The sequence below is a fragment of the Heptranchias perlo genome, chromosome 1 (genome assembly GCF_035084215.1).
Source record: "Heptranchias perlo isolate sHepPer1 chromosome 1, sHepPer1.hap1, whole genome shotgun sequence".
In the NCBI taxonomy this organism is placed as follows: Eukaryota; Metazoa; Chordata; class Chondrichthyes; order Hexanchiformes; family Hexanchidae; genus Heptranchias; species Heptranchias perlo.
In genome coordinates, this window is record NC_090325.1 from 160,956,894 (window position 1) to 160,984,685 (window position 27,792).

Here is a 27,792-nt window from a genome sequence, read left to right on the forward strand (position 1 = left end):
GCATGGCTTTACGAAGGGGAAGTCATGTCTGACAAATTTGCTTGAGTTCTTTGAGGACATAACGTACAGGGTGGATAAAGGGGAACCAGTGGACGTAGTGTATTTAGACTTCCAGAAGGCATTCGAGAAGGTGCCACATAAAAGATTATTGCTCAAGATAAAGAATCACTGGATTGGGGGTAATATTCTGGCATGGGTGGAGGATTGGTTATCTAACAGGAAGCAGAGAGTTGGGATAAATGGTTCATTCTCGGACTGGCAACCAGTGGCCAGTGGTGTTCCGCAGGGGTCGGTGCTGGGTCCCCAACTCTTTACAATCTATATTAACGATTTGGAGGAGGGGACCGAGTGTAACATATCAAAGTTTGCAGATGAAACAAAGATGGGAGGGAAGTAGAGAGTGAGGAGGACATAAAAAACCTACAAGGGGATATAGACAGGCTGGGTGAGTGGGCGGAGATTTGGCAGATGCAATACAATATTGGAAAATGTGAGGTTATGCACTTTGGCAGGAAAAATCAGAGAGCAAGTTATTATCTCAATGGCAAGAAACTGGAAAGTACTACAGTACAAAGGGATCTGGGGGTCCTAGTGCAAGAAAATCAAAAAGTTAGTATGCAGGTGCAGCAGGTGATAAGGAAGGCCAATGGAATGTTGGCTTTTATTGCTAGGTGGATAGAATATAAAAACAGGGAGGTATTGCTGCAGTTATATAAGGTATTGGTGAGACCGCACCTGGAATACTGCATACAGTTTTGGTGTCCATACTTAAGAAAAGACATACTTGCTTTCGAGGCAGTACAAAGAAGGTTCACTCGGTTAATCCCGGGGATAAGTGGGCGGACATATGAGGAGAGGTTGAGTAGATTGGGACTCTACTCATTGGAGTTCAGAAGAATGAGAGGCGATCTTATTGAAACATATAAGATTGTGAAGGGGCTTGATCGGGTGGATGCGGTAAGGATGTTCCCAAGGATGGGTGAAACTAGAACTAGGGGGCATAATCTTAGAATAAGGGGCTGCTCTTTCAAAACTGAGATGAGGTGAAACTTCTTCACTCAGAGGGTAGTAGGTCTGTGGAATTTGCTGCCCCAGAAGGTTGTGGAAGCTGCATCATTAAATAAATTTAAAACAGAAACAGACAGTTTCCTAGAAGTAAAGGGAATTAGGGGTTACGGGGAGCGGGCAGGAAATTGGACATGAATTTAGATTTGAGGTTAGGATCAGATCAGCCATGATCTTATTGAATGGCGGAGCAGGCTCGAGGGGCCGATTGGCCTACTCCTGCTCCTATTTCTTTTGTTCTTTTGTTCTTATCTTGTCCTTGCCGGCCGAAATAGAGCTATCCAGTTTAATCCCACTTTCTAGCACTTGGCCCGTAGCCCTGTCGGTTACAGCACTTCAAGTGCACATCCAAGTACTTTTTAAATGAATTGGGGATTTCTGCCTCTACCACCCTTTCAGGCAGTGAGCTCCAGACCCCCACCACCCTCTAGGTGAAAACATTTCTCCTCAGCTCCCCTCTAATCCTTCTACCAGCTACTTTAAATTTATGCCCCCTGGTCAATGACCCCTCTGCTAAGGGAAATAGGTCCTCCCTATCCACTCTATCTCGTCCAGTCATAATTTTATCTACCTCAATTAAATCTCCCCATAGCCTCCTTTGTTCCAAAGAAAACATCTCCAGCCTATCCAATCTTTTCTCATAGCTAAAATTCTCCAGCCCTGACAACATCCTTGTAAATCTCCTCTGTACCGTCTCTAGTGCAATCACATCTTTCCTGTAATGTGGTGACCAGAACTGTATACAGTACTAAAGCTGCAGCCTAGCTAATGTTTTATACAGTAATAGCATAACCTCCCTGCTCTTATTTTATGCCTCGTCTAATAAAGGAAAGTATCCCGTCTGCCCTTTTTAGCCACCTGTCCTGCTACCTTCAGGGATCCGTAGTCATGCATTCCAAGATCCCTTTGATCCCCCACAACTCTCAGTATCCTCCCATTTATTGTGTCCCCCCTTGCCTTGTTTGCCCTCCCCAAATGCATTACCTCACACTTCTCTGGATTGAATTCCATTTGCCACTTTTCTGCCCACCTGACCAGTCCATTGATATCTTCCTGCAGTCTACAGCTTTCCTCCTCACTATCAACCATACGGCAGACTTCTTGATCAAGCCCCCCACATTCAAGTCCAAATCATTAATATATACCACAAAAAGCAAGGGGCCAAGTACTGAGCCTTGCGCTTGCACCCTTTTTTGAACAATTCTGCAGTCCTCCGGCACCACCCCCATATCTAAGGAGGATTGAAAGATTATGGCCAGCACTTCTGCAATTTCCACCCTTACTTCCCTTAGCAGCCTAGGATGTATCCCATCCAGAGCGGGTGACTTATCTACTTTAAGTACAGCCAGCCTTTCTAGTACCTCCTTTTTCAATTTTTAGCCCATCCAGTATCTCAACTACCGCCTCTTTAACTGTGACTTTGACAGCATATTATTCCTTGGTAAAACCAGATGCAAAGTACTCATTTAGTACCTCAGCCATGCCTTCTGACTCCATGCATGGATCTCCTTTTTGGTCCCCAATCGGCCTCACCCCTCCTCTTACTACCCGTTTACTATTTGTATGCCTATTGAAGACTTTTGGATTCCCTTTTATGTTAGCTGCCAGTCTATTCTCATACTCCCTCTTTGCCCTCTTATTTCCTTTTTTACTTCTCCTCTGTACTTTCTATATTCAGCCTGATTCTCACTTGTATTATCAACTGTACATCTGTCATCTGCCCCCCCCTTTTCTGCTTCATCTTACTCTCTATCTCTTTTGTCATCCAGGGAGCTCTGGCTTTGGTTGCCCTCCCTTTCCCCCTTGTGGAATGTACCTAGACTGAACCTGAACCATCTCCTCTTTAAAGTTCGGCCATTGTTCGATTACAGCTTTGCCTGGCAATCGGGCCAGATCCGTTCTCAACCCACTGAAATTGGTCCTCCTCCAATTAAGCATTTTTACTCTAGATTGCTTCTTGTCCTTTTCCAGAACTAATCTAAATCTTATGATACATGATCACTGCTCCCTAAATGTTCCCCCACTTACACTTGGCCCACTTGACCCACTTCTGTAAAATAAAAATAGCACTGATATTTAAATATCCCAGGTCCTGTCTTTAGTTTTGGCTCCCCTAGCTGAAGTCTGGAATAAAGTGAGTTGAGACAATACCATTTAACTATCAGTTGGCAGTCAGTTGTTGCTCTGATCTTCTGGCATTTCTTAAATGAAGAATTGTAGGTTCAAATTCCAGGATGACTTACAATGTCATCCTGATAGAAGCTTTCTAACGTGGACTTTCAGCTTTTAAGAATCACATGGATTTTTGAGGGATTATCTTAGACTTGGGTTGCCTCACATGTGAGTATCTATTGTAGTGAACCATTAAATATTTGTTTCTGGTAACTAAGTAATTAGTAAATATTCAGCATAGCTAAATGGAAATTTAGCCTTTTAGAGGTAGCAAATTACAATGTGACGAGGGTAAAATTTTTCCATTTCAAGGCAATATTGTTTATATAGAACATGATCTTTCTCACATGCACTTTTTCTCATTTTGTTCATAATCTGCTCAATGTTAATCATTTGTATAGTGTTTAAACATGTATGTGTTACTGAGGAATTATCCATTATGTTTGTATTTAAGCAAATAAAGATGTATTATCTGGATATTACAGCAAATAATATGTAGCACGCAAAAGTAGATAATTTTCCAGTAGGCATTATTTTCAAAAATCTATAGAACCTGTCTCTACTGTGCAGGCAAAAGGCCAGGAGCAATTAGCCGAAGTCTCCAACCGGGTTAAAAGAAAAATTATAAGTGCTGCAAATCCCTAGAACACAAAATGCTGGCTATGCAAAGCAGATCAGTCAGCTTCTGAAAGCTAAGTTTTGGGTGCCACCCCTCATCAGAACTGGCAAGATCTTGTAGAAGTCTCTTTAACTGACCTAACAGAGATAATTCAGGAGATGCTCAAGAAAACAAAGAGGGAGTGGGAGAAATATGGAGATCAAGAGGTCAGATCTAACTTTTTTTCACAAAAGGGCAGATAATGTGCATAATAGCCAAGAATTTGTTGTCAAAATAATGGTGAGGCTAATGGCGCTCTCCGTTATTTACGCACAAATTGCATAGCAACTTCAGGTGAGGACAGATGCGCGGTTAAATGCGAAAATCCAGAAGCTGCTGTCTAACTCACCATTCAAATTCATTGAACGGCGAGAGGTTTCTGTACTTACATGGTAGATACGAACTAAACTCGCCACAGGAAGTTAGGACTTGTCCATTTCAGTCTAAGTACCTTTTTAACGGCATGATAAGTGTTACTTACTGTCAGTCAATGCCTCTAGCACTGAAAATTAACTATTACAAGTGTGGAGTCTCATTCCTTCAGGTTTTAATTGTTGTTGGAGATTTATATTAAAATTAATTTTTAAAAACTTTTTCTTTCTGTGTTTTTTCTCTCTTAATCGAATCTTTCTTTCACTCTCTTTATTTCTCTTTCTGTACCTGATAAGACATTGAATTCACGATTCTAACTGACACTTCCTGGTTCAGCATCGGTGGAGAAAGAAACAGAGTGAGTGTTTCAGGTTGAAGACCTTTCCTCAGAACTGGAAGATGTTAAAGAGTTAACAGTTTTTAAGCAAGTACAGAGCCAGGGCCAGCTCCAGCTCCCTTGAGATGAAGGCTAACATTTCATAGTGCTATCAAGCGGCACTTACCTGCTCACCGGTGCTCAGTTTGGGTTCCGCCAGGACCACTCGGCTCCAGACCTCATTACAGCCTTGGTCCAAACATGGACAAAAGAGCTAAATTCCAGAGGTGAGGTGAGATTGGCTGCCCTTGAAATCAAGGTAGCATTTGATCGAGTGTGGCATCAAGGAGCCCTAGTAAAATTGAAGTCAATGGGAATTAGGGGGAAAATTCTCCAGTGGCTGGAGTCATACCTAGCACGAAGGAAGATGGTAGTGGTTGTTGGAGGCCAATCATCTCAACCCCAGATCACCGCTGCAGGAGTTCCTCAGGGTAGTGTCTTCAGCTGCTTCATCAATGACCTTCCCTCCATCATAAGGTCAGAAGTGGGGATGTTAGCTGATGATTGCACAGTGTTCAGTTCCATTTGCAACCCCGCAGATAATGAAGCAGTCCAAGCCCGCATGCAGCAAGACCTGGACAATATCCAGACTTGGGCTGATAAGTGGCAAGTAACATTCGTGCCAGGCAATGACCATTTCCGACAAGAGAGAGACTAACAACCTCCCCATGATATTCAACGGCATTACCATCGCCGAATCCCCCACCATCAACATCCTGGGGGTCACCATTGACCAGAAACTTAACTGGACCAGCCACATAAATACTGTGGCTACAAGAGCAGGTCAGAGGCTGAGTATTCTGCGGCGAGTAACACACCTCATGGATCCCCAAAGCCTTTCCACCTCTACAAGGCACAAGTCAGGGGTATGATGTAATACTCTCCACTTGCCTGAATGAGTGCTGCTCCAACAACACTCACGAAGCTCGACACCATCCAGGACAAAGCAGCCCACTTGATTGGCACCCCATCCACCACCCTAAACATTCACTCCCTCCACCACCGGCGCACCTTGGCTGCAGTGTGTACCATCTACAGGATGCACCGCAGCAATTCGCCAAGGCTTGTTCGAAAGCACCTCCGAAACCCGCAACCTCTATCCCCTAGAAGGACAAGGGTAGTAGGCGCATGGGAGCATCACCACCGACACCTTCCCCTCCATGTCACACACCATCGTGACTTGTAAATATATTGCCATTCCTTGATCGTTGCTGGGTCAAAATCCTGCAATTCCCTACCGAACAGCACTGTGGGAGAACCTTCACCACACTGACTGCAGTGGTTCAAGAACGTGGCTTACCACCATCTTCTCAAGGGCAATTAGGGATGGGTAATAAATGCTGGCCTTGCCAACGACACCCACATCCCATGAATGAATATAAAAAATGAACCTTTTATAAGAACATAAGCAATAGGGGCAGGAGTAGGCCAATCGGCCCCTCGAGCCTGCTCCGCCATTCAATAAGATCATGGCTGATCTGATCCTAACCTCAAATCTAAAGAACACAAGAAGTAGGAGCAGGACCCGGCCACTCAGCCCCTGGGCCCGCTCCGCCACCCACAGGGCCTTGACCGATCCGAACTCAGCTTCATGTCCAATTTCCTGCCCGCTCCCCGTAACCCCTAATTCCCTTTACTTCTAGGAAACTGTCTGTTTCTGTTTTAAATTTATTTAATGATGTAGCTTCCACAGCTTCCTGGGGCAGCAAATTCCACAGACCTACCACCCTCTGAGTGAAGAAGTTTCTCCTCATCTCAGTTTTGAAAGAGCAGCCCCTTATTCTAAGATTATGCCCCCTAGTTCTAGTTTCACCCATCCTTGGGAACATCCTTACCGCATCCACCTGATCAAGCCCCTTCACAATCTTATATGTTTCAATAAGATCGCCTCTCATTCTTCTGAACTCCAATGAGTAGAGTCCCAATCTACTCAACCTCTCCTCATATGTCCACCCCCTCATCCCCGGGATTAGCCGAGTGAACCTTCTTTGTACTGCCTCGAGAGCAAGTATGTCTTTTCTTAAGTATGGAGACCAAAACTGTATGCAGTATTCCAGGTGCGGTCTCACCAATACCTTATATAACTGCAGCAATACCTCCCTGTTTTTATATTCTATCCCCCTAGCAATAAAAGCCAACATTCCGTTGGCCTTCTTGATCACCTGCTGCACCTGCATACTAACTTTTTGATTTTCTTGCAGTAGGACCCCCAGATCCCTGATGGCTTACATCCGAATGTTCCGCTACTGTCTCCTTAATAATAGACTCCAAAATTTTACCCACCACAGACGTTAGGCTAACTGGTCTATAATTTCCAGCCTTCTGCCTACTACCCTTTTAAAATAAGGGTGTTACATTAGCAGTTTTCCAATCTGCCGGGACTTGTGCTGAGTCCAGAGAATTTTGGAAAATTATTACCAAAGCATCCACAACCCCTACTGCCACTTCCCTCAAGACCCTAGGATGTAAGCCATCAGGTCCAGGGGATTTATCCGCCTTGAGTCCCATTAATTTACTGAGTACCAATTCCTTAGTGATTTTAATCGTATTTAGCTCCTCCCCCACGAGAGCCCCCTGTTTGTCCAGTGTTGGGATATTCTTAGTGTCCTCTACCGTAAAGACTGAAACAAAATATTTGTTCAGCATTTTTGCCATCTCCATGTTTCCCACCATTAATTTCCCGGTCTCATCTTCCAAGGCCTTAGCTACCCTTTTTCTTTTTGTATAACTGTAGAAACTCTTGCTATCTGTTTTTATATTTTTTGCTAATTTATTTTCATAATCTATCTTCCCTTTCTTAATCAATCCTTTACTTACTTTTTGCTGTCTTTTGAAGACTTCCCAATCTTCTATCCTCCCACTAAGTTTGGCTACCTTCTATGTCCTTGTTATTAGTTGGATACTATCCTTAATTTCTTTACTTAGCCACGGATGGCTGTCATTTCTTTTACACCCTTTTTTCCTCAGTGGAAGATTTTTTTTTGAAAGTTGTAAATAACTCCTTAAATGAAGTGGAGATGCTGGTGATGGACTGGGGTTGACAATTGTAAACAATTTTACAACACCGAGTTATAGTCCAGCAATTTTATTTGAAATTCACAAGCTTTCGGAGGCTTCCTCCTTCCTCAGGTGAATGTGGAAATGAAATCCTTGAACCTATCGCATTTATAAATCACAGAACAATGCTTGGTGATTACAGACAGTGTTTTCAACTGCCCGTTGCCAAGGCAATCAGTGTGCAGACAGACAGGTGTTACCTACAGATCCCCCGAATATACAAACCACCAAAAAAAAGAGAGAGAGGCAGAAACATCGAAAAGACAGCAAATGACCCATTGTATTAAAAACAGATAACATTTGTTCGCTGGTGGGGTAACGTGTAGCGTGGCATGAACCCAAGATCCCAGTTGAGGCCGTCCTCATGGGTGTGGAACTTGGCTATCAATTTCTGCTCGACGATTTTGCGTTGTCGTGTGTCTCAAAGGCCGCCTTGGAGTATGCTTACCCGAAGGTCGGTGGCTGAATGTCCCTGACTGCTGAAGTGTTCCCCGACTGGGAGGGAACCCTCCTGTTTGGCGATTGTTGTGTGGTGTCAGTTCATCCGTTGTCGCAGTGTCTGCATGGTCTCACCAATGTACCATGCTCTGGGGCATCCTTTCCTGCAACGTATGAGGTAGACAACGTTGGCCGAGTCACAGGAGTATGAACCATGTACCTGGTGGGTGGTGTCCTCTCGTGTGATGGTGGTATCTGTGTCGATGATCTGGCATGTCTTGCAGAGGTTGCCGTGGCAGGGTTGTGTGGTGTCGTGGACGCTGTTCTCCTGAAAGCTGGGTAATTTGCTGCGAACGATGGTCTGTTTAAGGTTGGGTGGCTGTTTAAAGGCGAGTAGTGGAGGTGTGGGGATGGCCATGGCGAGGTGTTCGTCGTCATTGATGACATGTTGAAGGCTGCGGAGAACATGGCGTAGTTTCTCCGCTCCGGGGAAGTACTGGACGACAAAGGGTACTCTGTTAGTTGCGTCCCGTGTTGGTCTCCTGAGGAGGTCTGTGCGATTTTTCGCTGTAGCCCGTCGGAACTGTCGATCGATGAGTCGAGCGTCATATCCCGTTCTTACTAGGGCGTCTTTCAGTGTCTGTAGGTGTCCATCGTGTTCCTCCTCGTCTGAGCAGACCCCGTGTATTCGCAGGGCCTGTCCATAGGGGATGGCCTCTTTGACGTGGTTAGGGTGGAAGCTGGAAAAGTGGAGCATCGTGAGGTTGTCTGTGGGCTTGCGGTAGAGTGAGGTGCTGAGGTGCCCGTCTTTGATGGAGATTCGTGTGTCCAAGAAAGAAACTGATTCTGAGGAGTAGTCCATGGTGAGCTTGATGGTGGGATGGAACTTGTTGATGTTATCGTGTAGTCTCTTTAGTGATTCATCGCCGTGGGTCCATAGGAAGAAAATGTCGTCGATGTATCTGGTGTCTCGTGTTGGTTTGAGGTCCTGTGCAGTGAAGAAGTCCTGCTCAAACTTGTGCATGAAAATGTTGGTGTATTGGGGTGCGAATTTGGTCCCCACGTCAAAGAGGCCATCTCCTATGGACAGGCCCTGCGAATACACAGGGTCTGCTCAGACGAGGAGGAACGCGATGGACACCTACAGACGCTGAAAGACGCCCTAGTAAGAACGGGATATGACGCTCGACTCATCGATCGACAGTTCCGACGGGCTACAGCGAAAAATCGCATAGACCTCCTCAGGAGACCAACACGGGACGCAACTAACAGAGTACCCTTTGTCGTCCAGTACTTCCCCGGAGCGGAGAAACTACGCCATGTTCTCCGCAGCCTTCAACATGTCATTAGTGACGACGAACACCTCGCTATGGCCATCCCCACACCTCCACTACTCGCCTTTAAACAGCCACCCAACCTCAAACAGACCATCGTTCGCAGCAAATTACCTAGCTTTCAGGAGAACAGCGTCCACGACACCACACAACCCTGCCACGGCAACCTCTGCAAGACATGCCAGATCATCGACACAGATACCACCATCATACGAGAGGACACCACCCACCAGGTACATGGTTCATACTCCTGTGACTCGGCCAACGTTGTCTACCTCATACGTTGCAGGAAAGGATGCCCCAGAGCATGGTACATTGGTGAGACCATGCAGATACTGCGACAACGGATGAACGGACACCGCGCAACAATCGCCAAACAGGAGGATTCCCTCCCAGTCGGGGAACACTTCAGCAGTCAGGGACATTCAGCCACCGACTTTCGGGTAAGCATATTCCAAGGCGGCCTTCGAGACACACGACAATGCAAAATCGTCGAGCAGAAATTGATAGCCAAGTTCCGCACCCATGAGGACAGCCTCAACCGGGATCTTGGGTTCATGTCACGCTACACGTTACCCCACCAACGAACAAATGTTATCTGTTTTTAATACAACGGGTCATTTGCTGTCTTTTCGATGTTTCTGCCTCTTTTTTTTTTGGTGGTTTGTATATTCGGGGGATCTGTGGGTAACACCTGTCTGTCTGCACACTGATTGCCTTGGCAACAGGCAGGTGAAAACACTGTCTGTAATCACCAAGCATTGTTCTGTGATTTATAAATGCGATATGTTCGAGGATTTCATTTCCACATTCACCTGAGGAAGGAGGAAGCCTCCGAAAGCTTGTGAATTTCAAATAAAATTGCTGGACTATAACTTGGTGTTGTAAAATTGTTTACAATCCTTAAATGAACACCACTGCTCATGTACCGTCTTACCCTTTAATCTATTTTCCCAGTCCACTTTAATCAATTCCGCTCTCATACCATTATAGTCTCCTTTATTCAAGCTCAGTACGCTTGTTTGAGAACCAACCTTCTCACCCTCTAATTGGATATGGAATGTAACCATGTTATGGTCACTCATTCCAAGGGGATCCTTAACTAGGACTTTATTAATTAATCCTGGCTCATTACACAGGACCAGGTCCAAGGTTGCTTGCCCCCTTTTAGGATCAGTTACATACTGTTCAAGAAATCCATCCCTAATACACTCAATAAACTCTTCCTCAAGGCTGCCCTGCCCAATTTGATTTGTCCAGTTAATATGATAGTTAAAATCCCCCATAATTATAGCTGTTCCCTTATTACATGCCCCAACTATTTCCTGATTAATACTTCTTCCAGCAGAGTTGCAGCTATTAGGAGGCCTATATACTACGCCCACTAGTGTTTTTTTCCCCTTATCTGTACCCAAACTGTTTCATTATCCTGATCCTTTGTCCCAATATCATTTCTCAGTATTTCAGTGATTCCTTCCTTTATTAACATAGCCACCCCACCTCCCCTTCCTTCCTGCCTGTCCTTCCTGATTGTTAAATACCCTGGCATATTTAATTCCCAGTCGTTGTCACCCTGCAGCCATGTATCTGTAATAGCCACAAGATCATACCCATACGTAGTTATTTGTGCCGTTAACTCGTCCATTTTGTTATGAGTGCTACGTGCATTCAGATAAAGAACTTTCAAATATGTTTTGAGACACTTAGTTTCTGCTTTTTCCTTATTTAACAGTTTACCTTTTACTCCATACCTTCTGTCCCTTCCTGACACACTTTCCTCTGTCTCCCTGCTCAGGTTTAGTTTATACTCTCCCCAACAGCACCAGCAAACACTCCCCCTAGGACAGTGGTCACGGCCCTGCCCAGGTGCAGACGGTCCGGTTTGTACTGGTCCCACCTCCCCTAGAACCGGTTCCAATGCCCCAGGAATTTGAATCCCTCCTCCTTGCACCACTCCTCTAGCCACGTATTCATTTGAAATATCCTCCTATTTCTACTCTGACTAGCACGTGGCACTGGTAGCAATCCTGAGATTTTCACCTTTGAGGTCCTGTTTTTTAATTTACCTCCTAACTCCCTATATTCTGCTTTTTGGACCTCATCCCCTTTTTTACCTATATCGTTGGTGCCTATGTGCACCACGACAGCTGGCTGTTCACCCTCCCCCTCCAAAATGTTCTGTAGCTGCTCCGAGACGTCCTTGACCCTTGCACCAGGGAGGCAACACACCATCCTGGAGTCTCGGTTGCGGCCGCAGAAACGCCTATCTATTCCCCTTACAATTGAGTCCCCTATCACTATAGCTCTTCCACTCTTTTTCCTCCCAGCCTGTGCAGCAGAGCCACCCATGGTGCCAGGAAGTTGGCTGCTGCTGCCTTCCCCTGACAAGTCATCCCCCCCAACAGTATCCAAAGTGGTATATCTGTTTGAGAGGGGGATTACTTTTTGTCCACTAGTTTTCAGTGATTTCTGTGCATGGGCCCGTAAATCTCTCTACTCCTCCGCAATTCCTAGCTTTTCACCATTTAGAAAATACTCTGATCTATCTTTCTTCGGTCCAAAGTGGATGACCTCACACTTTCCCACGTTAAACTTCATCTGTCACTGTTTTGCTTGTTCTCTTAATCTATCAATGTCCCTTTGCAACTTTCTGCTCCCATCTACACTTGACATTGAGTCTGCAGCACAGAAACAGGCCTTTCGGCCCAAATGGTCTATGCCGGCGTTTATGCCCCACATGAGCCTCCTCTATCCCTACTTCATCTACCCCTGTCAACATGCCCTTCTATTCCTTCCTCCTTTGTGTGCTTATGCAGCTTCCTCTTAAATACATCTATGCCACTTGCCTCAACTACTCCTTGTGGTAGCACGTTCCACATTTTTACCACGCATTGAGTAAAGAAGTTTCTCCTGAATTCTCGATTGAATTTATTAGTGATGATCTTATATTTATGACCTCTAGCTTTGGGCTCCCTTACAAGTGGAAGCATTTTCTCTACCCTATCAAACCCTTTCATTACCTTAAAGACCTCTATTAGGTCACTCTTCAGCCTTCTCTTTTCTCGAGAAAAGAGCCCCGCCTGTTTAGTCTTTCATGATAGGTATATCCTCTCAGTTCTGGTATCATCCTTGTGAATCCGTTTTGCACCTTCTCCAATGCCTCTATATCCTTTTTATAATATGGAGACCAGAACTGTGCACAGTACTCCAAGTGTGACCTAACCAAGTTTCTATACAAGTTTAGCATAACTTCTCTGCTATTCAATTCTATCCCTCTGGAAATGAAGCCCAGTAGTTGGTTTGCCCTTTTTATAGCCTTAGTAACCTGTGTCGCTACTTTTAGTGATTTGTGTATCTGTATTCCGATATCCTTTTGCTCCTTTACCCCATTTTGACTTATTATCCAAGCAATATGTGGCCTCCTTATTGTACTTACCAAAATGCAACACCTCACACTTATCTATATTGAAATTCATTTGCCAATTACAAGACCATTTTGCAAGTTTATTAATGCCTTCTTGCATTTTAACGCATTCTTTTTTTTTGTTCGGTCATGGGATGCGGGCGTCGCTGGCGAGGCCAGCATTTATTGCTCATCCCTAATTGCCCTTGAGAAGGTGGTGGTGAGCCGCCTTCTTGAACCGCTGCAGTCCGTGTGGTGAAGGTTCTCCCACAGTGCTGTAAGGAAGGGAGTTCCAGGATTTTGACCCAGCAACGATGAAGGAACGGTGATATATTTCCAAGTCGGGATGGTGTGTGACTTGGAGGGGAACGTGCAGGTGGTGTTGTTCCCATGTGCCTGCTGCTCTTGTCCTTCTAGGTGGTAGAGGTTGCGGGTTTGGGAGGTGCTGTCGAAGAAGCCTTGGCGAGTTGCTGCAGTGCATCCTGTGGATGGTACACACTGCAGCCACAGTGCGCCGGTGGTGAAGGGAGTGACTGTTTAGGGTGGTGGATGGGGTGCCAATCAAGTGGGGTCCTTTGTCCTGGATGGTGTCGAGCTTCTTGAGTATTGTTGGCGCTGCACTCATCCAGGCAAGTGGAGAGTATTCCATCACACTCCTGACTTGTGCCTTGTAGATGGTGGAAAGGCTTTGGGGAGTCAGGAGGTGAGTCACTCGCCGCAGAATACCCAGCCTCTGCCCTGCTCTTGTAGCCACAGTATTTATATGGCTGGTCCAGTTAAGTTTCTGGTCAATGGTGATCCCCAGGATGTTGATGGTGGGGGATTCGGTGATGGTAATGCCGTTGAATGTCAAGGGGAGTTGGTTAGGCTCTTTCTTGTTGGAGATGGTATTGCCTGGCACTTGTCTGGCGTGAATGTTACTTGCCACTTATGAGCCCAAACCTGGATGTTGTCCAGGTCTTGCTGCATGCGGGCTTGGACTGCTTCATTATCTGAGGGGTTGCGAATGGAACTGAACACTGTGCAATCATCAGCGAACATCCCCATTTTTGACCTTATGATGGAGGGTATGTCATTGATAAAGCAGCTGAAGATGGTTGAGCCTTTGTATTAACTACACAACTCCATTTCGTGTCGTCTGCAAATTTTGAAGTTGTACTTCCGATTCGCAAGTCCAAATCATTGATGTAAATTGTGAACAACGGTGGTCCCTGCATCTGTCCCTGTGGAACAACACTTCCCACCTTTTGCCAGTCTGAGTATTTAACCCCTACTCACTGTTTTCTGTTTTGTAGCCAGCTTGCTATCTGCCACCTGTCCCCTGACTGCACATGCTCTGACTTTAGTCATGAGTCTACAATGTGGTACCTTATCGAAGGCCTTTTGAAAATCCAAATATATTACATTTACAGCATTACCCTTGTCTACTCTTTCTGTTACTTCTTCAAAGAATTCAACAAGTTTGGTCAAGCATGACTTTCCCTTTTGAAATCCTTGCTGACTACTCTTATATTTTTGTTTTCTAGGTGTTTTTCTATTACATCTTTGAATAAAGATTCCATTATCTTTCCTACCACCGACTAAGCTAAATGGTGTATAGTTCCCTGGACTTGTTCTATCTCCCTTTTTAAATAAAGCAATAACAATAGCTATCCGCCAGTCCTGTGGTACTACTCCCGTTTCTAATGCCTCTGCTATCTCCTCCCTAACTTCTTTCAGTATGCACAGATGCAATCCATCTGGACCAGGGGTTTTATCTTCTCTAAGTTTGATTAGTTTATCAATTATCTCCCCCTTTTCTATCTTAAATGTCTTTATACCTTTTTGATCTCTTCTTCTCATGTCATACCCAGCTTGTTAGTCTCCTTGGTAAAGTGTCATCAGAAAACTTGGATATACGGCTCACTATTCCTTCATCTAAGTCATTTATAAAAATAGTGAAAAGCTGGGGCCCCAGTACCGATCCCTGGAGGACATCACTAGTCACATCCTGCCAATTTGAGTACATACCATTATCCCTACTCTGTTTCCTACCTCCTAACCAATTCCCTACCCATATCAAAAGATTGCCTCCCATTCCATGTGCTTCCATTTCTCCCAACGGTCTCTTGTGTGGAACGTTATTGAATGCCTTCTGGAAGTCCATATAAATAACAACCATAGACACTCCCTTATCTACCATGTTAATTATCTCCTCAAAATATTCATCCAGGTTAGTTAGACATGACTTACCCATTACAAATCCATGCTGGCTCCCTCTGATTAGTTTACATTTGACCAAATGCTCAGTCACTCTGCCCCTAATAACAGTTTCTAGTAACTTCCCCACAACAGGCGTTAGACTAATAGGTCTATAATTTCCTGGTTTCTCTCTCTCACCCTTCTTAAATAATGGCGTGACAGTGGCAATTTTCCAATCCAAGGAGATAATTCCTGAATCGAGAGAGTTTTGGAAGATCATGACTAAAGCATCTGCAATTTACTCACCCACTTCTTTTAATACCCTGGGGTGGAAGCCATCAGGTCCTGGAGATATGTCTATCTCCAGTCTTAATATTTTCTCCATAACCATTTTTTTAACTTACACTGAACCTACGATGTTCCTCCCCTTGATTTATTTTTATTTTTCCTCGTACCTCTAGTACTTTATCCTCATCCTCTAAAGTGAAGTAATTATTTAGGATGTCTGTCATTTCCTTATTTTCAATTACAATATCACCTGCGTCTGTCTTTAAGGGGCCCACATTGCCCTTAGTCACCCTCTTTTTCTTAATATACTTGTAAAAACTTTTAGAGTTGATCAGCAAATATGCAACAGAGCACACAAAAATGCAAACACTTGAAAGTCTACAATTTTAACCAGTAACATCACAGCAATTCATTTAGTGATTTCAACTTCCATTTTTATTTCTGACCCAGTTGAATATAAAAAGAGGCAGATATAATTCCCATATTTAAAAAAATACAACAGAGCCATACGAGGGAAAAGTTGGCTGAGCGAAAGGCGACAGAGAGTATGGATAATGGGTAGGTACTCACATTGGCAGGATGTGACTAGTGGAGTCCCGCAGGGATCTGTCTTGGGGCCTCAATTATTCACAATATTTCTCAACGACTTAGATGAAGGCATAGAAAGTCTCATATCTAAGTTTGCCGATGACACAAAGATTGGTGGCATTGTAATCAGTGTAGATGAAAACATAAAATTACAAAGGGATATTGATAGATTAGGTGAATGGGCAAAACTGTGGCAAATGGAATTCAATGTAGACAAATGTGAGGTCATCCACTTTGGATCAAAAAATGATAGAACAGGGTACTTTCTAAATGGTAAAAAGTTAAAAACAGTGGATGTCCAAAGGGACTTAGGGGTTCATGTACAGAGATCATTGAAGTGTCATGAACAGGTGCAGAAAATAATCAATAAGGCTAATGGAATGCTGGCCTTTATATCTAGAGGACTAGAGTACAAGGAGGCAGAAGTTATGCTGCAGCGATGCAAAACCCTGGTTAGACCACACCTGGAGTACTGTGAGCTGTTCTGGGCACCGCACCTTCGGAAGGACATATTGGCCTTGGAGGGAGTGCAGCGTAGGTTTACTAGAATGATACCCGGACTTCAAGGGTTAAGCTATGAGGAGAGATTACACAAATTGGGGTTGTATTCTCTGGAGTTTCGAAGGTTAAGGGGTGATCTGATCGAAGTTTATAAGATATTGACTAATTTGATTGAATTTTTTGAGGGGGTGACTAGGCGTGTGGATGAGGGTAACGCAGTGGATGTGGTATACATGGATTTCAGTAAGGCCTTCGATAAAGTCCCCCACAGGAGACTGGTCAAGAAGGTACGAGCCCATGGAATCCAGGGTGCCTTGGCACTTTGGATACAAAACTGGCTTAGTGGCAGAAGGCAGAGGGTGATGGTCGAAGGTTGTTTTTGTGACTGGAAGCCTGTGGCCAGTGGGGTACCACAGGGATCGGTGCTGGGTCCCTTGCTGTTTGTGGTCTACATTAATGACTTGGATATGAATGTAAAAGGTATGATCAGTAAGTTCGCTGATGATACAAAAATTGGTAGGGTGGTAAATAGCGAGGAGGATAGCCTCAGTCTGCAGGACGATATAGATGGGTTGGTCAGATGGGCGGAACAGTGGCAAATGGAATTTAACCCGGAAAAGTGCGAGGTGATGCACTTTGGAGGGACTAACAAGGCAAGGGAATACACAATGAATGGGAGGACCCTAGGCAAGACAGAGGGTCAGAGGGATCTTGGTGTGCAAGTTCACAGATCCCTGAAGGCGGCGGAACAGGTAGATAAGGTGGTAAAGAAGTCATATGGGATACTTGCCTTTATTAGCCGAGACATAGAATATAAGAGCAAGGAGGTTATGATGGAGCTGTATAAAACACTGGTTAGGCCACAGCTGGAGTACTGTGTGCAGTTCTGGTCGCCACACTACAGGAAGGATGTGATCGCTTTGGAGAGGGTGCAGAGGAGATTCACCAGGATGTTACCAGGGCTGGAGCGCTTCAGCTATGAAGAGAGACTGGGAAGATTGGGTTTGTTTTCCTTGGAGCAGAGGAGGCTGAGGGGGGACATGATTGAGGTGTACAAAATTATGAGGGGCACAGATAGGATGGATACTAAGGAGCTTTTTCCCTTCGTTGAGGGTTCTATAACAAGGGGACATAGATTCAAGGTAAAAGGCGGGAGGTTTAGAGGGGATTTTAGAAAGAACTTTTTCACCCAGAGGGTGGTTGGAGTCTGGAACTCACTGTCTGAAAGGGTTGTGGAGGCAGGAACCCTCACAACATTCAAGAAGCATTTGGATGAGCACTTGAAATGCCATAGCATACAAGGCTACGGACCAAATGCTGGAATATGGGATTAGAGTAGACAGGGCTGATGGCCGGCGCGGACACGATGGGCCGAAGGGCCTCTATCCGTGCTGTATAACTCTATGACTATATTAAGAGGAACAGATAGGGTGGATAGAGAGAAACTATTTCCGCTGGTTGGGGCTCTAGGAGTCGGGGGCACAGTCTAAAAATTAGAGCCAGACCTTTCAGGAGTGAGATTAGAAAACATTTCTACACACAAAGGGTGGTAAAAGTTTGGAACTCTCTTCCTCAAACGGCAATTGATACTAGCTCAATTGCTAAATTTAAATCTGAGATAGATAGCTTTTTGGCATTCTAGTAAACCTATGCTGCACTCCCTCCAAGGCCAATATGTCCTTCCGAAGGTGCGGTGCCGAGAACAGCTCACAGTACTCCAGGTGTGGTCTAACCAGGGTTTTGTATCGCTGCAGCATAACTTCTGCCCCCTTGTATTCTAGTCCTCTAGATATAAGGGATATGGGCCAAAGGCGGGTATATGGAGTTAGATCACAGATCAGCCATGATCTTATCAAATGGCGGAGCAGGCACGAGGGGCTGATTGGCCTACTCCTGTTCCTATGTTCCATACATGGCAATTAACCTGATCTCAATAATTAGAAATCAGAAACAAAATGGAAGAGTACCTGTATGAAAATAATGTGTTTGTAGAAGGAATAGATCTTGCCTAATCAAGCTCAGAGATTTAAGGAGGTGACATTCCAAAGTGACAGGGCATAGCGAGCTTGACTTCCAAAAGGTCTTTGATAAAGTACTATAGGAGAGACTCCGTTACAAGTTAGGGTCATTGAGTATAAAGTGTAAGTCATGGATTAACAACTGGCTAACGAAAAGGAAGCAGAGGGTCGTCATAAGTGGCGCTAACTTGCATTGGGGAGTGGAAGTATTGATGGGGTGCCCTAGAGGTTTGTGTTGGGACTTCTTGGTATATATAAACATCCTGAAATCTCAGTTTCTGTACAAAGTGGTTAAGTTTGCAGACAACACCAAACAAGGGGAAGGAGGCAGGCAAGAACTTGTATAGAGTGCTTGACTGGATTGCAGTGTGACTGATCAGTAGCAAATAAAGTTCAGTGTTGTTCAATGCAAAGTTTTGCATATTGGAAATAGCAATAAGAGTCATGTGTACTCTATGGTGAAGATAGAACTTGCCATGAGATAGTTTGAAAAGAGCAAGTGATGTTAGTTGATTCGATATTCATCATGTCTAAATGATGTGAGATAGAAATAAACAAAACAAATAAGATATATTATAAATTAAATCCCCATAGGTCATGCTGAAGTTGTTCGGTGCCTTGGTCAGGCCACATCTGGAGTACGATGTTCAATTTTGGTCAGTGAGACATATGCTGCTACCCAGGCCCGAGAGGAAGTGTCGAGGAGAGTAGCAAAGCTGATCCCTGATGGTAGAAAGAAGTTGTTGGAGGAACAAATTGATAAGATAGAGCTTTTCAACCTCAAAATGAGTCATTTCGGGGGTATATCACATCCTTTTTCTTCCAGTTTTGGTAATAAATTGCAAAATAAGATCCATTTATTAAGCATGCATGTCTCCTGTTCCATTACGTTTATTCCCCCTCCCCCCCCCACACCTCTTTCCGGAGATAGAGGTTAAGAAATTTCATAGTTGTTTAGGTATGAAAAAGAATAAATTAGCGTGGGAGAAGTTGTGATGAATCTTGAGAACATAAGAAATAGGAGTACATAAGAAATAGCAGGTGTAGGCCATGCGGCCCCTCGAGCCTGCTCCACCATTCAATAAGATCATGGCTGATCTTTAACCTCAACTCCACTTACCCACCCGATCCCCATATCGCTTGATTCCCTTAGAGTCCAAAAATCTATCGATTTCAATCTTGAATATACTCAATGACTGAGCATTCACAGCCCTCTAGGGTAGAGAATTCCAAATATTGACAACCCTCTGAGTAAAGAAATTCCTCCTCATCTCGGCCCTAAATGTTTGACCCCTTTTCTTGAAACTATGTCCCCTAGTTCTAAACTCTCTAGCCAGGGGAAGCATCCTTTCAGCATCTACCATGGCAAGCCCTCTCAGAATCTTATATGTTTCAATGAGATCACCTCTTATTCTTCTAAACCCCAGAGAATATAGGCCCATTCTATTCAATCTTTTCTCATAGAACAACCCTCTCATCCCAGGAATCAATCTAGTGAACCTTCGTTGCACCGCCTCTAAGGCAGGTATATACCTCTTTAGGTAAGGAGACCAAAACTGCACACAGTACTCCAGGTGTGGTCTCACCAAAGCCCTCTACAACTGCAACAAGACTTCCTTACTCTTATATTCCAACCCCCTTGCAATAAATAAAGGCCAACATGCCATTTTCCTTCCTAATTGCTTGCTGTACCCGTATGTTAACTTTCTGTGCTTCGTGTACAAGGACACCCAAATCCCTTTGAACACCAACATTTAATAGTTTCTCACCATTTAAAAAATATTCAGTTTTTCTATTTTTCCTACCAAAGTGAATAACCTCATATTTCCCCACATTATACTCCATCTACCATCTTCTTGCCCACTCAACCTGTCTATATCCCTTTGCAGACTCTTTGGCCCCGATATTACCAGGGAGGTGGGTTGGCAGCGGGGGATCGACTGGGCGCGTAGGTAAGGGGCAGGATGTTGGACTCCCGGAGGATGAAGGAATCGTGGCAACTGCCAGGGTATCTGGCGCACACGTGAAGGAATCTCTTGCGATGGTCACAGATGAGCTGAGTGTTGATGGAGTGATAGCCCTTTCTGTTGATGAACAGTCCTGGCTTGTGTGGAGGTGCTCGTATTGCTATATGGGTGTAATCGATTACACCCTGCACCCACGGGAAGCCAGCCACAGTGTGGGATCTGACTGCCCTCTCCGTCTGGCTGAGGTCGTCCATGGGGAAGTTGATATAGTGCGAGGCCCTGCAAAACAAGCCGTCGGTGATGTGCCTTATGCACTTGTGTGCAGACGACTGAGAGACCCCGGCGATATCCCCGGTGGCACCCTGGAACGATCCGGAGGCGAAGAAGTTGAGGGCAATGGTGACAGCGACAGGTAAGAAGATGCTGCTCAGGCCAGCAGGGAGCAGCTCGGCATGAAGGAGGCTGCAGATGTCCGCGACTACCTGGTGACTGACACTGAGCCTGTATATGCACTGCTCCTCAGAGAGGTCCAGGAATCTGAGCCTCGGTCTTTAGACCCTGTGGCGTGGGTAGTGCGTTCTGAGACGCCGCTCTCTCTGTTGTTGCCCTCTGTGCTGTTGTGCAGGTGCCTATGGCGCAGCACTCTGTTGTGGAGCTCCATGTGGTGGAGGTGGACGGCATGCCTGGCGAGGCTGGTGATGTTGCTCGTCCTCAGATGAAGTGATGAATGCAGCTATAGCGCCCCCCATCCTGACGGTGTGAGTTTGAGGGGGTCCACAAAGTAGGTAACTGTGTTTGCACAGCAGAGTTTAGGGTATCAATTAATAATTTTGAGTGGAAAGACAAAGGTGTTGCAGCCAAAACTTTGTCTGAAGTCACAGTGCCCTGCTGCAATAAATGAGGTATTCCCCCCACCTGTCAAATAAACCTTTGCATCTCCCGCTGGCTGAAAGACGTCTGCTTCAACAGGCAGTGTTTCCCACAGCACGGGAAACAAGCTGAGAATACTTGAAAATTCCACGCCTGCCAAAATCTCCTGTCAATGAGGTCTGTCAAGGACCTCAACTATCTAAATAAGTATGTAAATTGTCATCCCACCGGCTTTAATTGCCAGTGGGAGTCCCGCATGCGGGAGCTACGTGCACACCGATAGCGTCACTGGGGAACCCGGAAGTGGGCAGGTTGGGGCCGGACTTCGGACCCACTCCGGAATTCCCCGATTTTACGAGCCCCCAACGCACCCGCTCGGCCATCCTAAAATCGACCCCTTTGTGTCCTCCTCACAGCTTACTCTCCCACCTAGCTTTGTATTGTTGGCAAACTTGGATACATTACACTCGGTCCCTTCATCTGATCCTTGCAGCACTCCACTAGTTACAACCTGCCATCCCGAAAATGACCCGTTTTTTCCTACTCTCTGTTTTCTATCAGTTAACCAATCTTCAATCCATGCTAATATATTACCCCTAAATCTTATGAACCCTAATCTTGTGTAACAACCTCTTATGTGGCATCTTATCGAATGCCTTTTGAAAATCTAAATATGTTACATCCACTGGTTACACCTTCAAGAAACTCTAATAGATTTGTCGAACACGATTTCCCTTTCATAAAACTGTGTTGACTCTGCCTAATCATATTATGATTTTCTAAGTGCCCTGTTACTACGTCCTTAATAGATTCTAGCATTTTCCCTACTACTCATGTAAGGCTAATTGGCCTGTAGTTCCTTTTTTTTCTCTCTCCCTCTTGAATAGCAGGGTTGCATTTGCTACCTTCCAATCCATGGGGACCATTCTAGAATCTAGGGAATTCCGGAAGGTCAAAACCAGTGCATCTAATATATCTGCAGCCACCTCTTTTAAAACCCTAGAATGTAGGCCATCAGGCTCAGGGGATTTGTCAGCTTTTAGTCCCATTAATTTTTCTAAAACTTTTTCTTTACTAATCTTAATTACTTTAAGTTCCTCCCTCTCATTAGACCCTTGGTTCCCCACTATTTCTGGTATGTTTTTTGTGTCATCGACTGTGCAGACAGATATAAAATATTTGTTTAACGCCTCTACCAGTTCCTTATTCCCCAATATAATTTCTCCTTTCTCTGCCTCTAAGGGACCCACATTTACGATCGCTAATCTCTTCCTTTTTATATACTTGCTCTTACAGTTTGTTTTTATATTTCTTGCTAGTTTACTCTCATATTCAGTTCTCCCCCTGTTTATCAGTTTCTTTGTTATCCTTTGCTGATCTCTAAAACCCTTCCAATCCTCAGGCATACTTCTATTTTTGGCAACATTGTAAGCTTCTTCTTTTAATTTAACACTGTCTTTAATTTCTCTAGTTAGCCACGGTTGGATCACTTTTCCTGTGGAGTTTTTAATGTATATTCGCTGGGAATTATGAATTATTTCTTTAAATGTTCACCATTGCTTATCTACCATCGTATCTTATAACCTAATTTCCCAATCTACCTTAGCCAACTCACCCCTCATACCTACGTAATTGGCTTTGTTTAAATTTAAGACTGTAGTTTTGGACTTAACTACATCACTCTCAAACTCAATATGAAATTCGATCATATTATGATCACTCTTCCCTCAGAGGATCTTTTATTATAAGATTACTTAACAATCCTGTCTCATTACACAGTACTAGATCTAAAATAGCCTGTTCCCTAGTTGGTTCGTCGACATATTGTTCTAGAAAACTGTCTCTGATGCATTCCATGAACCCGTCCTCTAAACTACTTTTGGCAATTTGGTTTGCCCATCGATATGAACATTAAAGTCCCCCATGATTATTGCATTACTCTTGTTACATGCTTCTCTAATTTCCTGATTTATATTCTGTCCAACACTATAACTACTGTTATGGGGCCTGTAAATTACTCCCACCAGTGTTTTCTGCCCCTTGTTATTTCTTGGCTCCACCCATACCGATTCTACATCCTGATTTTCTGAGCTAAGATCCTTTCTCACTACTGTTATCTCATTGTTTATTATCAAGCCTACCCCGCGCCACCCCCCCCACACTTTTCCATTTTGCCTATCTTTTCCAAAAGTCAAGTACCCTGAAATATTTAGCTCCCAACCTTGGTCACTCTGCAACCAAGTCTCAGTAATGGCTACTAGATCAAACCCATTTATCTCTGTGCCATTAATTCATTTATCTTGTTACGAATGCTTCATGCATTCAGATACAGCGCCTTTAATTTTAACTTTTTACTTTTTTTCCCTGATGTGATCTTAGTCACTAATGCCCTGTTCCTTTTCCTTTCTTGACACATTTTGCTTGTTTTTACCCAAATCACTACTCTGTTCTACAGCCTTAACTTTTCTTTTTAGACTGATAAAGTTATCCTTACTTGAACTCTTTCCCCCCACCCCTCACCCCTTATTAGGCAGGGGAGGGTTCAGGTAAGGGTAACTTTAATTTCAATACAGTAGTAATGAAGGGAAGAGAAAAAGCATGGAAAATGATAGTTTTTCAAAAGTTATCTTTCCCCACATGAAATGATTTTGGGCAGTCTCAGCCCAGCTTCTTATGAGCACAAGTCTGTAGCACAAAGCAGCCTATAATTCTGGTGAAATTGGTTTACAAAGTTTTTTTAAAAGTCAGTGTTTTTAGGTTAATGTGACTGGATTAACCACATTTCAAGAAAGGAACTGTTGCACACTGTATGGATTGTAATATTTCTTCCACTGTTATATTCTTGTGCACTGTAATGAGAACCACTGTAGTGGAATCTACAATTGGGTACCTTTTTAAAGTAAAGATTTTCAAGGTAATTCTGTAAAGTTGTGTGTATTGTCTGATTCTTTACAAAGCTATGTTTATTGGCTGTCTAATCCTAGGATCAGACACTTGAAGTGTGACATTTGGAGCAGACGACTAATACCTGACAGGTATTTTAATATACCTTTAGGAATGAGAGAATGTCTGAAAAACAGGGTGGATCCAACTTGGGTGCAAATTTCCTTTGTAATATAAGGAGCTATTACATCAGAGTTGGCGACAGCTCAGTACAGTTAAGTTTATCCATTGCAGAGGCAATTGTACAAACTTGACTGTGAATGGTGAAGTTGATGCAGAAGTTCATGTACAAATTTGCGAGGATAGTAGATGAATGTAGTTGAGTGTCTCAATGGCAGCAATACGAAATGATGGACAAGAAAAGACTGGCTGTTCCATCGAGCCTGTCCCAAACGGTCACAACGCAATTAAACAATATGACCTCCCACCAGCAGCCGTGATATCTCCTGGGAGAGGCAAAAATGATTTTTAAAAACCCGAGGCCAATTCAGGAAAAGAAAATGGAAAATTCATCTCCGACCCCCTAAGGCGAAAAAAACACGTTCAGGAGATGACTGTGACAATGAGGTTACATTCCCAACGTCCCACCTATCTAGGACGCAGCGATACTAGTCACAGTAAGGACGTCGTCCAGCTTCTTTTTGAACTGTTGCAGCAAAATTGAAGTCAATGGGAATCAGAGGGAAAACTCTCCAGTGGCTGCAGTCATACCTAGATGGTAGTGGTTGTTGGAGGCCAATCATCTCAGACCCAGGGCATTGCTGCAGGAGTTTCTCAGGGCAGTGTCCTCGAACCAACCATCTTCAGCTGCTTCATCAATGACCTTCCCTCCATCATAAGGTCAGAAATGGGGATGTTCGCTGATGAATGCAGTGTTCAGTTCCATTTGCAACCCCTCAGGTAATGAAGCCGTCCGAGCCCGCATGCAGCAAGACCTGGACAACATCCAGGCTTGGGCCAGCGACGCCCACATCCCATGAACGAATAAAAAAAAATCTACACTCACCATATGAGCTGGTAACTTATTCCAAGTGTCAATAACCCACTGTGTAAAGAAAAACCTCTTAACGTGTAACCTAGTTCTATGTAGCCTCCATGTATGACCCCTCGTTTTCCCTAACCTATCTAGTTCATATAGTCTGTCCACACAGACACAGTATAGTTCCTTCATTATTTTAAATATTTTAGTTAAATCACCCCAATGACTACAGTTTTCTAGTATAAAAGCACCCAGTTCTCTAAAGCTACAGTAAGAACTAAGGGCTTTTAAATTAGAGATTATTCTAGTGCCCTGTCATTGAAACATTTCCAGAGCCTCTATATCGCTCACCATGTGAGGGGACTAAAACTGGACACAGCGGGCATGATTTTATCGGGAGTGCTTCGGAGGGGTAATTCCTGTCGGGAAACCCGAAAGTACAATTTTGACATGAGGACGTCTTTTATTTATTTTTGACTGTTTCCTGCCCGATAGGCCGGCCTGATTAACAGGCTGGCCTCAGTCAAACAACAGAAGAGGAAGGAAGAGGACGTGAACAGGTAAGCGTTAAAAGGGGGTGGGCTCAGTCATCGGGGGCGGGGGGGGTCATGGGGGAGGGGTGGATTAGTCATCGGGGTCAGCGATCGTTGGGGGGGGGGGGCGGGGGCGGTCGCTGCAGGTAGGCTTATTGGGCCTGGGGGAAGCTCTCCTGCTCCTCTGGGCCAACAAGCTATGCTATAAAGGAACTTACCTATGGGCTATGCGCCCCGACAACATCCCAGCTGTAGTGCTGAAGACTTGTGCTCCAGAACTAGCTGTGACTCGAGCCAAGCTGTTCCAGTACAGCTATAACACTGGCATCTACCCGACAATGTGGAAAATTGCCCAGGTATGTCCTGTCCACAAAAAGCAGGACAAATCCAATACGGCCAATTACCGCCCCATCATTCTACTCTCAATCATCAGCAAAGTGATGGACGGTGTCGTCGACAGTGCTATCAAACGGCACTTACTCACCAATAACCTACTCACCGATGCTCAGTTTGGGTCCCGCCAGGACCACTCGGCTCCAGAATTCATTACAGCCTTGGTCCAAACATGGACAAAAGAGCTGAATTCCAGAGGTGAGGTGAGAGTAACTGCCCTTGACATCATGGCAGCATTTGACCGAATGTGGCACCAAGGATCCCTAGTAAAATTGAAGTCAATGGGAATCAGGGGGAAAACTCTCCAGTGGCTGGAGTCATACCTAGCACAAAGGAAGATGGTAGTGGTTGTTGGAGGCCAATCATCTCAGCCCCAGGACATTGCTGCAGGAGTTCCTCAGGGCAGTGTCCGAGGCCCAACCATCTTCAGCCGCTTCATCAATGACCTTCCCTCCATTGTAAGGTCAGAAATTGGGATGTTCACTGATGACTGCACAGTGTTCAGTTTCATTCGCAACCCCTCAAATAATGAAGCAGTCCGAGCCCGCATGCAACAAGACCTGGACAATATCCAGGCTTGGGCTGATAAGTGGCAAATAACATTCACGCCAGACAAGTGCCAGGCAATACCATCTCCAACAAGAGAGATTCTAACTACCTTCCCCTGACATTCAACGGCATTACCATCGCCGAATTCCCCACCATCAACATCCTGGGGGGTCACCATTGACCAGAAACTTAACTGGACCAGCCATATAAATACTGTGGCTACAAGAGCAGGTATTCTGTGGCGAGTGACTCACCTCCTGACTCTCCAAAGCCTTTCCACCATCTACAAGGCACAAGTCAGGAGTGTGATGGAATACTCTCCACTTGCCTGGATGAGTGCAGCTCCAACAACACTCAAGAAGCTCGACACCATCCAGGACAAAGCAGCCCACTTGATTGGCACCCCATCCACCACCCTAAACATTCACTCCCTTCACCACCGGCGCACCGTGTCTGCAGTGTGTACCATCCACAGGATGCATTGCAGCAACTCCCCAAGCCTTCTTTGACAGCACCTCCCAAACCCGCGACCTCTACCACCTAGAAGGACAAGAGCAGCAGGTACATTGGAGCAACACCACCTGCACGTTCCCCTCCAAGTCACACACCATCCCGACTTGGAAATATATCGCTGTTCCTTCATCGTTGCTGGGTCAAAATCCTGGAACTCCCTTCCTAACAGCACTGTGGGAGTACCTTCACCACACGGACTGTAGCGGTTCAAGAAGGCGGCTCACCACCACCTTCTCAAGGGCAATTAGGGATGGGCAATAAATGCCGGTCTCGCCAGCGACGCCCACATTCCATGAACGAATAAAATTAAACCTGCAATTTCGGGCTTTCTTGCCTCCTCTCGTGGCGTGAGTCAGAATGCCTGGGAATCCCGGCTCCCAGGGGTTAAAAACAAAAAATCTATCAAAATGGAGGCCCACAGCCTCCTTCAAAGCTTTTAATAACCGACCCACCTCCCTAAGAGCGGGTTGGTTACCCACCCCTCATCCCGTCTCTGTGAAAACCGGAAGTGGATGGGTTGGGGGCGGGTTTTTTGATTTTTAAAATTTTTTACCACCCTCCCAACCACCAATCCCCCCATTTTTCCCATTTAAA

At 44.8% G+C, this 27,792-nt stretch overlaps 1 protein-coding gene across 2 annotated transcripts in view; it reads left to right on the top strand.

Moving 5' to 3' along the window:
* Positions 1 to 27,792, top strand: part of idua (alpha-L-iduronidase) — a 376,360-nt gene that overhangs the window by 65,436 nt on the left and 283,132 nt on the right. The window contains exon 3 of one of the 2 annotated variants that reach the window (XM_067992953.1): positions 20,744 to 20,830. The exons of the other annotated variant lie outside the window; for it this stretch is intronic. Within the exon in view, the coding sequence (XP_067849054.1) occupies positions 20,744 to 20,830 (87 nt within the window). The remainder of the gene's footprint in view (positions 1 to 20,743; positions 20,831 to 27,792) is intronic. 2 annotated transcript variants of the gene reach the window in all.